This window comes from Theobroma umbraticum, unplaced genomic scaffold, assembly GCF_002168275.2.
Source record: "Theobroma umbraticum cultivar Fairchild unplaced genomic scaffold, ASM216827v3 scaffold_67.0, whole genome shotgun sequence".
NCBI classification, from domain to species: domain Eukaryota; kingdom Viridiplantae; phylum Streptophyta; class Magnoliopsida; order Malvales; family Malvaceae; genus Theobroma; species Theobroma umbraticum.
Genome location: NW_018397262.1, coordinates 939,661 through 952,766, shown reverse-complemented (window position 1 = coordinate 952,766; position 13,106 = coordinate 939,661). Strand labels below are relative to the sequence as shown.

The following is a 13,106-nucleotide window of genomic DNA, read 5'->3' as shown; positions in this document are numbered from 1 at the left end:
TATACCTGAAACGATCTTACATCTGATCAGTACTTGGAAGCTTGATTGATCCCAGACTTGATCAACTCTAGACCTCGATCAAAGCTAAGCCAAAAATGAACTCACCCGATCAAAGACAGAAAAGAGATCTCGGACCATAATCTTTCACTAAAAGAATAGTCATTATTGTAATAATATCAGTCTAAATAAATAAAATACGAATTACATATAATCAAAGTGTATAGTAAGGAGGACAAAACCGCAGAAAAATCCTCTATTTTTTATGGTACATAAGAAAGAAAATAAAATGTAAATATATGGGAAAAAACAAATAAATATAGCCCAATAGTTAGAAATAATTAGAATCTACAGCCGAAGCCTAAACTTGCAGCTACTACTTTGAATTCTGATGGCGTTGTTAGCAGATAAAGCATCCACCACTAGCCCGCACCTAACCGAGAACTTCAGTTTCATAAGCTTCAACTTCCCGAGCTTAACCCTCACAGGCTGTTTGACCCTCAGTCTCAAAGGAATGTTTCCTGTCTGCTGCTGCTGTTCTTGCAGCGTCGTGAGCAAGCCAGTACCGTTCTGGATTTGTCCTGACAAAGGCAAAAGCAGCACCGTCGTGTTCCGGTGACCCTGGTAGAATTTTGGCATTGACCCTTCACATAGTTTTGTTTCTGTGTACCATACATTTATACGGCTGCCTCCCTCGTAATAAATTCCGATCCTCTTGTTGGGATTCCTCGCAGTAATACTAACATCGAAGGTAGCCGATAAGCTAGAATCGACAGAACTAAGATCGAATTGGGTTATCTGCAACCTGTCAATAGAATACTTCGGTAGCTTCGGTTGGAAAACAAGGAACAAAATGCCAACGATAATCCCCAGAATAACGATTAGCAGCAAGAATAGAGACAGCGTCCAACACAGGCACCTGCAGAAACAGCTTCTCTTCTTGGGAGGTTTCGGGTGCATAGCAGGCAAAGTGCGTTGGAAAGGTGGGTATTCCTCTACAGGCTTACCCCTGTCGGATTTCAACGTGCCCTCAGGCACCAAGGGAGCGGTCGGGGAGGTTTGTGGCGGTGCTTCAACATCAGGGACGGGATGGATTTTCTGTTGCTCCGCCATTGATGAATCCAATTCAAGAGTCAAGAGATCACAAACTAAAACCTCGAGAAATCCAAGACAGTTTATTGCAACCTGTCTACCTGTTTTGGTGTTCTAGATTGAAGTTGAAATACATTGATATAGAGACAGCAAGGGGGGATTGATTAAGTCATACGACAGAAGCTTCCCTTATTTGACTTTATGTTCTACCCTATCGAGTCTAGTGTTTCTTCCAAATATTCACCTAATCAACCGCATTCAGACCGGCTCCAGCTCTTCGACATTTCATGCTTTGATAATCATTTTGCCACCTTGCTTTGCATGCGTAAGATTTTGGGTTGAAAAATGGAATAAAACCCAAGAAAGTCACAAAATATTTCTCAACGGTTCAAGGGGAAAAAATCAAAGCCGCCTTAACAATTGAATTTTGTGTTCAGAGAAACGCGCAAACCAAGACAATAACTTAAAAGATGAAAGTCTATCGTCATTTGGTATGTAATGAGGGACAACTGGTGGAAATTGATGATATCATTGAGTTTCTCTCCCCATTTTCTCCTCAAATTCCATGTTATTGTTTAATATCAACTATGAATGGCAATGGTTATATAAATTGTTGTTTGAAATATTTTTAAAATAATTTATTATTGTTTAAATTTAATTTTAATATTTGTTTATTTTTATAAATTTAATTATTAGTGAATTGTATGGATGTAATGTAAATTGTGAAAGATAATTATTATCTTATGTAGATACTCGTTTAGGTTTTAAATAATTAGGTACTCATAAAGAGGGTGATATTTTTTTTTTTCTTTCCACAATCTGGTATTTAAAAGGGTTGAAAATAGGGTGTCTTAAAATTACCAATTAGCAAGTATCCTATTACTTTGGCCAAACAAAAAAATAATAATGTAATTATTTTGTTCGATTGTCAGTTGTTTTATCACTTACAAAAGAATTTGCACATGAGCATTTGAGTCATTATTTGGAGCACAGGGTTCAAATCCTCCAATTATATATTAAAAAAACCTTTTAAAAAATCAAATAATCAAATTATCAAATATTAATATTTATTTATTTTTTCAAAATTAACATGACAGTTCATATATAAAAGTATTCATGGAAAAGGTTAAACCAAGCTCAATTGATTTCTTTTGGGTCACCAAATCCAACAACAAATCCATTTAGATATCATTAAAACTCAACCAAAGCCAATATAAATAATTAAAACTGTGAGGACTAGCAAGAGTCAAAAGCTTAATAAACATTCATCACATGGGTCAAAAATAAAATAAATTAAAAAAATAGACTCATTTGAAGTTTAAGTTGGAAACTTGAAGGTATAACCTTAAAGCCTTAAATAATAATAATATAAACTAAGTCATTGAACTATAGCTATTTTAATTATTTATTCATCTCTTGGCGTTTGCAATTGTTGTTACTCGTTTTTGGCATCAATAACCTTAGTGTTGAAAAATTGGAATAATACTAAAAAAAATCACAAAATATTTCTCAACCCTAAATAGGAAAAATCAAAATAAGAATTGAGTCATAAAAAAGGGGCAAAATTATATTATATGTAAGGTAAAGTAGCAATCGCATTACAAGAAAACATAAAATAGAATCCTTATGGACCGTCTAATAATTTAGGATTTGATGTTTTAATTGGAAAGTTTCGAGGTTGAATATTAAAATAAACAAAGATTATATATCTTCGATTGTATAATCTAAAATCATATTCCATTCGAATCGTAACAAATTTATAATATATATTATATTTTTAAATAATTACAAAATGATTTTTTGAATATGATGTATAAAGGTTCAATTTATCATTAAAAAGGACATCGAGTTGGCTCTTAGACTAAATCAAGAGATTGGTTTCCAATACATGTTTTGGAAACTGTTGAACAATTTATAGGAAACTGTTGAACAATTCCTCTCCAGTGTCAATATTTCACTACATTCTATGCTGATTTTGTCAAGAGAGATATCTCACCTTGGGGCAACATTTTTCTGGAATGTGAATTGTTCCTTCCATGGCTGCTGGGTTTGGTGGTGTTGTATGTGTATGACATTAAGGACAGATGAATGGTTCCAATTCAATGGACTGGGTCAAGGATTGGCTTCTTTAATTAAGGAGGAGCTTTGCCTTTGGGGTTTGTTCAATATTGGAGACTAAGAAAATATTTAATGTATATAATATTGTGAAAATAGCATAATAATAGACTAGGGTACTATTGCTTTGGCCAAACAAAACAAGAAATGTTATTTTATCCTATTTTCGATTGTTTTATCACTTACAAATTGTATGGGATAAAGGATAATTATTTTATAAGTATTTTTTTTATAAAAAAAATCAAATTATCAAATATTAATATTTTTATATAATTTTTTAAAAAAATTAACATGAAAATTCATATATAAAAGCATTCATGGATCGAGGTAAACCAAGTTCAATTGAGATATCTTAAAATTAAATTAAAATTCAGCTTTAACCCATCCATTTAAATTAATATAATAATAGCTCAATGGAATCTAATCCAAGTCTAAAAAGTTTATCTACCCAAATTGGGTTGGGCTCACAGGCTGACGGGTCACCCGGCCCAACGATAAATCCATATGTAAATATGGACTAAAATGCAATCAAAGCCGAAAGAAATAATTAAAAAAGTAGGGACCATCAAGAGTGAAGCTTAACCCCTAGAAACTTTATGAACTCTCCAACAGTTCAAAACTTAAGATTTTTAATTTAAAAGTTTGGAATTTGAATATTAAAATAGAAAAAGATTATATATCTCTGATTGTATATTCCAAAATCATATTTATAAGTTATTGTGCATTTGATAATCTAATTTTTAAATGATTCTAAAATTAATTTTGAGTATGATGTATATATGAGGTTCAATTAATTATTAAAAAGATATCAAGCTGGCTTGTAGACTATAATCAAGAGATTAATTAGCAATACATGTTTTATATATATATATATATACCCACCTAATAACACCCACCTAACCCCATTACATCCCCAATATGTTCTTTTTAGCCATAGCATAAAAGGAAAAGCCAATGTTCTTTTTTTTTTTTTATTTCAAAGATTCTATCTTCTGTTTGAATCCAAAATGCTTGGAATATCGTATGCTAAAATACTAAATAAATCTTTTCTTCTTTTTTATATAAATTCTAATTTTTTTATTATAGTTTGATTCTTTTTGGTAATAATTGAAGCCAAATTAGTTGGATGAGCTGAACCCACAACAAAAACTAACAAGCCTCTCTTTCCAATCAACCTTCCCATTGGACTTCATATATAGGGAGCATCTTTGCACCCTCACTCTCACCTTGTCTGTTTTCTTCATCCAAATGGAAACAAGTAGAATTGATGAACTTCTGTATAAACATTCATATAACAGATTCAAGTAGAATTGAAGAATGTCCATATAAACATATATCCAGTCTCATCATGTTCATTGTCCTCGAAAAATAGATAGAAAATTTCCCTTGCCATATAGGCCTTAAAAGATCGGATGAAATGTGACCTCAAACAGCAAAATGTATCTTTTATTGTAAAAGCAAGAAATTTGTCTTAGCAACCCTGCTATGGATACACAAAAGCAAACTTTTAAATCAGACCTAAATGGCCAAACGCCAAAGAATAGTGTTATAATGAAATTTGAAGGTCTTTTGCCTTCTGTCTTTCACCCTACCTTTTCCTGCTGCTTTCTTCTGTTTTGTTTGCAATTTCTTAGCAATTCCAAGAAGATGATCTCTTTATCAATGGCTTCATCTGCTTGTCCTCTTCCAGAGAAATCATCCCCAAGTGAGATGGATCCTCTAGCATCATTTTTGCCACTAAATATCCAGCTATTGACCATGTCTGATACTTCCGAGCCTGTTTACCAATAAATCTCCCAAGTGTGCCATCATAATATTCTGGCCAGCTATCTTTCAGCAAACGTGTCTCAGCAAGATCAATAGCTCGTCTCGCAATTTGTGGCCTTCCCGTCTTGATGCAAGCAGCAGTTAGCAACCACAAAAGCACTGCATCCAAAATAGTGAATAATTGCAGAGCAATGAAAAAGGGAAGCTCAAGGGCATTAGAATTAACTATTACAGAAAAACTCTTCATTAAAATAAATGATCAACCAATCTATATTTGGCACAAAGTCACATGCTAGCATTCAACTACTATTTATTATACTCACATCTCTGATGTTCTAAGAAGTGACAATACAATATATATCTCTGATATTCTAGTAGTTACAACAGAGAGGACATGGATGGCGAAAAAATCCTTTACCTTATTTTTACTAAGCTTACGGAGATATGGTCTTAAATAGGGCATAATAGTGCAATATCATCATGGAGCCAATCCAAAAAGGGTGAAAAGGCCTTTTTTTCCTTTTGTTTCTTAAGTAACCGCTCTCAGGCCCATAGTACAAACAGCAGCTAAACTAAGAAAGTATATTGCTTCCCTCATTGATCTCTATCAGTGGAAGTTGCTCTTGATATGAGACATCAACCTTTATAAACTTAACCCACAGAGAGAACCAAGTCTAAATACATGTAAGAGACAACTAGTTTTATTAACTGTTACACTGATCCGCGAACCTCAAAATTGCAAGTCAAGAATGATAACAGAACCCAGGCATGCAAACTCCACAAATCTGAAAAGGTAGCTCCATCAAGTAGACAACAAATTTATCACCCTTATAAATTTGTTAAAGAGGCTTCCAATGTGTAAACATCAACTGGTGGTCCTGATAAGTACAGGATCATGAGAATCATGACTCCAATTTTATGATGTATAGCAAACAAGCGCAGGAGGAGAATTACTGTCCTGAACTCTTTTACCTAGTATTACAGGATTAAGCTACCATCCATATTCTATCTGTTACCTTTCAATACACTTTTAATCAACATTTACACGTCCATCCATGAATTGTGGAAATCATACCCATGAATGGTCATAACGGTGTACTCAAAAGTAATGGAGGGGAGCTGGACCCAGTATTACAAGGGTTCTTTACTTGCGTTTACAGCATAAAATTAACACCTCAAGTTCACAGAGTAACAACTACTTCCCAAAGTATTACGTGAAATTAGTTTCAAGTGTCAATCAGGTTGTTGCCTACCTTCAAGTAGCTAAGTTGTTGGTGATAGCTTATACTTATCAGAAGACGGCAGCAATTTGGGGACTTATCACAGTGGAATAGCTAGGTCCAACCTCTTGGTGTTACCAATATTAGCTTCAAGTTTCAGAGTATTTTGATTGTAATCTAAAAGAGTTGAAATTTATACATACAAGACCTTTTAACAAACAGCTAAAGTGTCAATCAGTTTGTTTAATCCTAGTAAGCATTTGGCGATTTGTCTTGTTTAACAAATAAGCAACTATTACAGCAACAATTACTCTGCACCAGCTTCATGTTTTTACAAGATGCCACCAATGAATTTTTAGTTAATAACAGAAATAATCAATTATTTTGTCAATAAGGCAACAATTAGTCACCCATCCAACAAACTAATTTCCTTTCTTATAAGATCAAAAGCACTAAAATGAAGATATATTATAGAAAGACATCAACATACCTGGCCAGGATCCTCCATTGTGATAACTCCATCTCGTGTTCTTAGGGTCACAACCAGTGACAATTTTCCATTCATGACTTTCTATTGCAGGATAAGCTATTTTTAAAGGCATTTCTCCAACAAGCTCATCCCAGCGGGCTTCAATAAGGTCCATTATAGCCATTGATTGCTCTGGAGTTGCAAGAGAAGATAGGATTGCTATACAGTTACCTAAACAAAACCACCGGAAATCCATCCTTGCAGGACTAACATTACCAATAAAGTAGCCACCTCGTGTTGGCATAAAATCAAATACCCAGTCTGGGATTGAATCAGGAATAACATTAAACTTATTTACTGCTGTGTGAGAATATTCTTCAGTTTTATATCTGTAAATATCATTTAGTTGTTGAAAGTCAAGCCAAAAGTAATTGCGCATGTGATAACTCAAGGCATGCAAACGCTTTACAATTCTTTCAATGCACTCTTTTCCTTCCGCATCATGCTTCAGCATTGATAAAGCACACCTCAACGCCATAAAGAAAAGTGCTTGAATTTCAATAGGATAACCATAAATACCCTATAAAACAAGTTTACACCATTAACATAAAGACAAGACTTACTTTTCAGAAAAAAAAAAAACATAAAAATAAGACTCTTTGGTCTCAAAGAGAGAGAGAGAGAGAGAGAGAGAGAGAGGAGAGAGAGAGAGGTGGTGACAAAAACATACAAACATCAATCCTTGTCACCTTTATTTGATATTAATTAGGAAAAGGAAGTTTAAAACAAAGGTGTTCACAAAGTACTAATGCAGAATGCATAAATCAGATTAACTTCTAAAATATTACATCAGCACACATCATCAAGCAAGAGGAAAATTTTGAAGAATGCAATAAGATATCTTTTTCAATACAAAATAGGGAAGAAGAAAGATAAAAAGATTGCTAGGAAAAGGAGGCATGATGCAACTACCTTAATGGAAACAATACAGAAATGCAAGCATAAAGTGACGATCAAAAGGCAAATATTATTTTTAGATACAAATCATTTCCTTGATGACTATATTACAACCCCAATCCTATATTGGGGAATATATATATATATATATATATATATATATAAAGAGAGAGGGAGAGAGCTTAAACTCATGTTTGCAAGCCGGCTTTTGTGGGTAAAACAGTGAAACCCATTGGGTCAAAACAAACAATACCTCATAGGTTGGGCCATGACCACAGAATAACATAAAGAACATGTTTTTCTCAGACATTAAAGATGAGTCTATCAACAAAAATTTCCTCCGATTAAACAGAAGGGGATAAAAAAGGACCATAACTTATAAATCACTTACAATAAAGATAAGGATCTGGTCAGCCAAGAGAACCATTTTCTTAAATGGTTATGAACTTAGAATAATAAATCAAAAAGAATCATAAGCTTATCACTATCACCACCTAAATCCACATCATTCTTGTCTACCCTATCATGTAAAAGCCTAGCAAGCAATGCCACACAAATGATCAAAATTATTTATATATGTAGTTTATTTTCCACCATTCATCCCAAGTCTACCATGGAATAGTACTAAGCTTTTGAGATCTTGCAATCAATTTTTACTTGGTATGTTAGCATCACATCCATGACAATGAAAAAGACAAACACAAACCAACTAAATCCTACCAGTTCTTAGCAATAATAGGATGTGTATATATTCAGTTCACCTTTATAGTGGACATGGAAAAGTTAAAGCAGACCATATTTTGACTTTCTTAGCCAGTTATGGTCCCATCAGATGGTAGATCATTTATATTGCAACGATCCTATGGTAAAAACTCAAGATGGAACCATATAGCTTTTCATACGAAGTTAATAGAAATTAACACGGGCCAAGAGCCCAGAACGCATTTACATTCAGCAAAGCAAGATTTGGCTCAGTCTGATTGTATCTAATAACATTCTCAAAGAACTGCTTTATGTTTACCAGACAATATTATTCCTTTATAGTCATTCAAGGCCAAAAGACCATTGACAAACAACGTAATGTTGGTTAACTATGACAGTTTCACACAAATATTCATATAATATATGATATAAAATAAATTTTGAATTCATTTGCTTCAATGACTTCCCATGACATTAGGAGACTTAATACCAGATTAAGAGTAGGTTTGTCTAAACAAACAAATAAAACTACAGCAGTTGCTCAAGAACATCACAGTAAACCACATCAATATGTTTAAAGAAGCAGCATGCTACTAAACTAAAACCAAGGCAAGGGATTTATATATGTCATGCTGCTCCATTCTCTCTGCCACTCAGCTCTAATGATAATTAAATATCTGCCACAGTTTATTTTTCCATTAATAATACATATTACATTTAATTTCCAATTTTCATAAAGTTTGCTAATTTTAATTCTCAGATGCTTTGCATGTCTCACATTAATTACAATAATTATGATATTGGTAAGGAACCTTACATATACGTGCAGGGGCAGACACACACATATGCAAAAGAGAGAGAGAAAGAGAGAGACTACAAAAGATAGCTTACCATTCTTCGATCAATCATAGAGCATCCATCAGCACAAAGTAGGGTTGGGAATGTATCAAATCCTTCTGATAGACACAGAGTAAGTATGAGCCTCATCCCTTTTTGACACTCAGGTGTCTCAGCAAGAGATAAATCCCCCGTAGATTTTGTATACGCACGGAGCAGAATTATCCACCAAAATCCAGAGTCAACTGGAGCAACTCGTCCAATGGCACTCTCTCCAAAATCTGCAATAATCGTGTCTGTTTTACGTACAGGATCATGAAGCACTTTGAAGCTAGCTGGCATTGCACCTTCCCCTAGCTTGAATCTATCTATTCTTTTCTCCCACCCTTGAAGTTGTAGGGTCTTCAAGAGGAAGTTCTTAACTATCTCAGGCTCTCCATTCATCAGAAAAGCCAGAGCACTGGGTACAAAATCTCTAACAAAAACCTGAACAAATATCAAACATGAAAAAAAACATAAAGTCTCGAAAAATTTCAATATCATAACTAAACAGATGGTTAAGGATTTTCAGAATAATAAGCAACTATAAATATTATGAACTTTCCTGAATCTTTAACTTAAACAAAAATATTTTCAAAACAAGAAAGTTAATGATCATTTAACTTAATCTTTCCATTTTTCCTTACCAACCCTCTTTTTAACAATCAAAATTCCCTATTCATGTCAAAGTTTAATTGTTGCTATGAATGGCTTGAAGTTTCACCTAATCAAAGTTGTCCAACGAGGATCAAGGTATTTACTATTAAATGGTGTTATCCTACATTAAATTAAGTTTAGAGTTTCCTATGGCCTTATATTCAGGTTCAAGCTTTCTGTCTCTTACCAATTAATCTTTAGGTTGAATGCTTCACACATGATCGTAATCAATCATAGATGTCATGGTCATCGTTTATAAATTTATACACATGCAATAAGAATTTCAACATCACAAACTTGAAACTGAGAAGGTTTTTCACTATCTGATGAGAACTTTACCTGATCATAGTTCAAAACTTCCTCCGAAGCATGATCATATGCGGCAATGGTACCAACGGGTTGGCCTCTGAAATGCACCAATGATCTCCTGAGAGCTTCCCATGCTTCAGCCACCATGGGGTGAGGTTCAAAGGAGTTTCTAGCTGATGAAGCCGGAGTATCAAAACCTGATCTCCCACCAGGCGAGTGGGTGGTCTCATAATTGTCATAGCTTCCTCTTGTGAGACCGATAGAGAGCTCACTTAGTGACCTCTCATCAAATGATCTTTGCCTCTCTATGTTAAGCCTTGGCTTGTCAAGAAGGCGTGACAGATCATAATCATCCATTTCGGAGATTGAGCAGGTTGAGCTCACATTTCTAAGTCCCATCTCTTTAGTCCCATCCATTTCTTTGTCTCCAATGCACAAAAACGAAACTCTCAAGTTTCAAAAGAAGAGATCTGCAGTTATAAAGAAAGAAAAGAAAAATGGATCAGAATCCCAAATACTATGGATAACCGTACCCCTTAACAATAGCAAAGAAACATGCTTAATATAGAAACTAAAATGCTACGACTATATTTATAAAGCTGAAGGAAATAAAAGCCTTTGCCTAGTTATCTATTCAACAACCCATTTTCCATTTTTGTTACAGTGCAGAAAACAAATATAAATTTAATAAACAGGACGTTGTGCTCAGTACATTACCAAGATGGTTGAAGGATAAGAAGGAATTTTCCATCCAACCGACCAACCCCCATCATCATCATCATTATATATATGGATTTGCAGATGATGCACACAAGAATTAAAAAAATGCAAACTTCTATTTACAGATTCTAAAAAAAAAAACATATGTTTATTTGTTTTACAAATTTTTTTAATAAATTTACTGCATTAGACTTGACTATAGGAAAAATTACAACAGAAAAAATTAATCAAGATCAACAAAAACTTCAAGAAAACAGATCAAGATGCATACCGAAAAAACAACTAAGAGAATGAGAAAAACACAGAAACAAAAGAAATAATGCAAACCAGGCCACATAAAAAAGAAAACCCAGATCTGAAACTAATCCAAAACATCAAAACAAAACTCAAAACACACCCTCCTCTCCCCAAAACAAAAGGCTTTAAAAGTAAAAAAAGAAATAAAAAACAAACCTTTAAGAAAGCAAAAAAATGACGGAGAAACCGAAATTCTCCGGCAACCCCAACAGAAAAAACCGACCGGCTACTTCGCCGGAATATGGTTGGCTAAGGGAAATGGAAAAGAGAGAAATGAGAGGAGGAAGAAGAGAGGAAAGAGGATGCCAGTGCTGAAGGCATGATATTTATAGAGAGTGAGAAAGGAAGGGCTTTGTAATAACAAACCGTACTACCGTCTCTGTCTTGCTCCCTCCCTTGTAAGAACAAACCAAAAATGGATTAAGTTTACCGGTAATTGCCGGTAAAAGCACGTGTGAAATGCCCACGCGGCACTAAACGACACAGTTTGGACACGGCTGTGCTGTCTGATTCGGCTACTGCAACTGGACTTTTCACTGCCCTTATTTCTTTAATCCCTTTCTGTTGGAGGGTCTTCTTTTGTTCTTTTTTGACCAAAATTTATTTTTGTTAGGTGGGCATATCTCATATTTCATTTTAAAATTACTCGTACGTTAAAAAAATTTAAATTATTCACAAAAATTTGTATAAATTTATATTTTTTATTATATTTAATTAAATTTTTATATTTTTAGTATAAATAAAATAAATAATTATATAATATAACCTATTGATATATTATAATGATATAATTACAAAAAATATGATACAATCATATAATATTTTTCATCATATTAATAAGCATCGCAATAGCATTATATGAGTATAAAATAAGAAATTATTTTTTATTAATGATAATTAAATTGAAAATAAAAAAATAAAAAAAATTAATAATTTAATAAATTTTTTTAAAATGTTGTACCTATTTTAGTATATGAGGGGCTTAGGGCAAAGGTTGGTACCAGGAGGATGACACAGAAGCCATCAAGACATGAACCAACTTGGCTGTTGTTAGGTTTAAATGGCAGATCAGATTTGGTTCACATGCCTAACTTCATTTTGGTTGTCACCTTGTAGGTACTAGTACTTTACATCTCTCCCCTCTTCAAATATTTGTCCATTCTTCAATTTGGTCCTATGTTAATATTACAATAAGAGATTTTAAAATTTTTAGGGTTTAGATTTTCGTACCGAATAAGTTTTGCGTCCATTGAATTTTGTCTAACTTTATATTAACTTGTTGATTTATTTAAATTATTTATCGGTTTTTCTTAAATGTAATAGTTGTATCGTATGTATCGTGTAATAATTTCATCAGAATTTAATCTTTTTTTTACTCAAACATGATATCATAAAAAAAAAGAAAAGAAAAGGATTGTCTCTCCCACTTTTCACCATCAAAATTTTATTTTACCAATATTTTTGCTAATTGTTTTTTGACTATTTGATTTTTTTAAAAAAAATTGCTATAAAACAAAAGTGAAAAAACAAAAAGAAATATCATAATTAATTTAAAATAGATAAATAATTAAATTATAACATAATTTATCTATATTAGAAGTAAAATCGTATTTTTTTCCATCTAAAATAATTGAATATATTTTGTATATAGTTCTTCAAAAATTTAGGTGTTTTTATATTAAAATGCATTTTTTTCTTTTTTGCTTCCAAAAATAAAAATTAAATCGTAAAAATACAAACTACATGGAATATATAGACATGAGTTGTATTATTATATGTTTGAAAAGAATATCATGTAATAATTACTAAGCCAAATATTGGAGTGATTCGGTACATAAAAATTACTATTTATGTATGTGGAGTTCATAATCAATTGCTATGTTTTACACATATAATTGATAATAATGAAATTAATTCAATTACTAATA

At 32.9% G+C, this 13,106-nt stretch overlaps 3 protein-coding genes across 3 annotated transcripts in view; all 3 read right to left on the bottom strand.

Annotated features, from left to right (window-relative positions):
• LOC110419578 (pentatricopeptide repeat-containing protein At5g48910-like) overlaps positions 1–163 on the bottom strand; it is a 2,706-nt gene extending 2,543 nt beyond the window's left edge. Inside the window, 1 exon segment of the mRNA XM_021432677.1 lies at positions 136–163. Within this exon segment, the coding sequence (XP_021288352.1) occupies positions 136–163 (28 nt within the window).
• On the bottom strand, positions 112–1,307 carry LOC110419552 (NDR1/HIN1-like protein 6). The gene has a single exon (XM_021432647.2). The coding sequence runs from the start codon at positions 1,108–1,110 to the stop codon at positions 346–348; it is 765 nt and encodes a 254-aa protein (XP_021288322.1). The 5' UTR covers positions 1,111–1,307; the 3' UTR covers positions 112–345.
• A 3,317-nt stretch (positions 1,308–4,624) lies between these two features.
• LOC110418837 (putative alkaline/neutral invertase D) lies at positions 4,625–11,494 on the bottom strand. The gene is made up of 5 exons (XM_021431658.2): positions 11,335–11,494; positions 10,192–10,631; positions 9,211–9,642; positions 6,682–7,240; positions 4,625–5,130 (listed from the first exon to the last, which is right to left on the bottom strand). The coding sequence occupies exons 2-5, from the start codon at positions 10,576–10,578 to the stop codon at positions 4,835–4,837; spliced, it is 1,674 nt and encodes a 557-aa protein (XP_021287333.1). The 5' UTR covers positions 10,579–10,631; positions 11,335–11,494; the 3' UTR covers positions 4,625–4,834.
• Between the last annotated feature and the right edge of the window lie 1,612 nt (positions 11,495–13,106).

Bases quoted from the DNA above. Each gene is read 5' to 3' on its own strand.
- LOC110419552 (XM_021432647.2), bottom strand. From the start codon at position 1,110: ATGGCGGAGCAACAGAAAATCCATCCCGTCCCTGATGTTGAAGCACCG.
- LOC110418837 (XM_021431658.2), bottom strand. From the start codon at position 10,578: ATGGATGGGACTAAAGAGATGGGACTTAGAAATGTGAGCTCAACCTGC. The intron at 9,643-10,191 runs GTAAAGTTCTCA...ATATTTGTTCAG, and splicing joins AAGTTTTGAACTATGATCAG to GTTTTTGTTAGAGATTTTGT. The intron at 7,241-9,210 runs GTAAGCTATCTT...CTTGTTTTATAG, and splicing joins CTATGATTGATCGAAGAATG to GGTATTTATGGTTATCCTAT.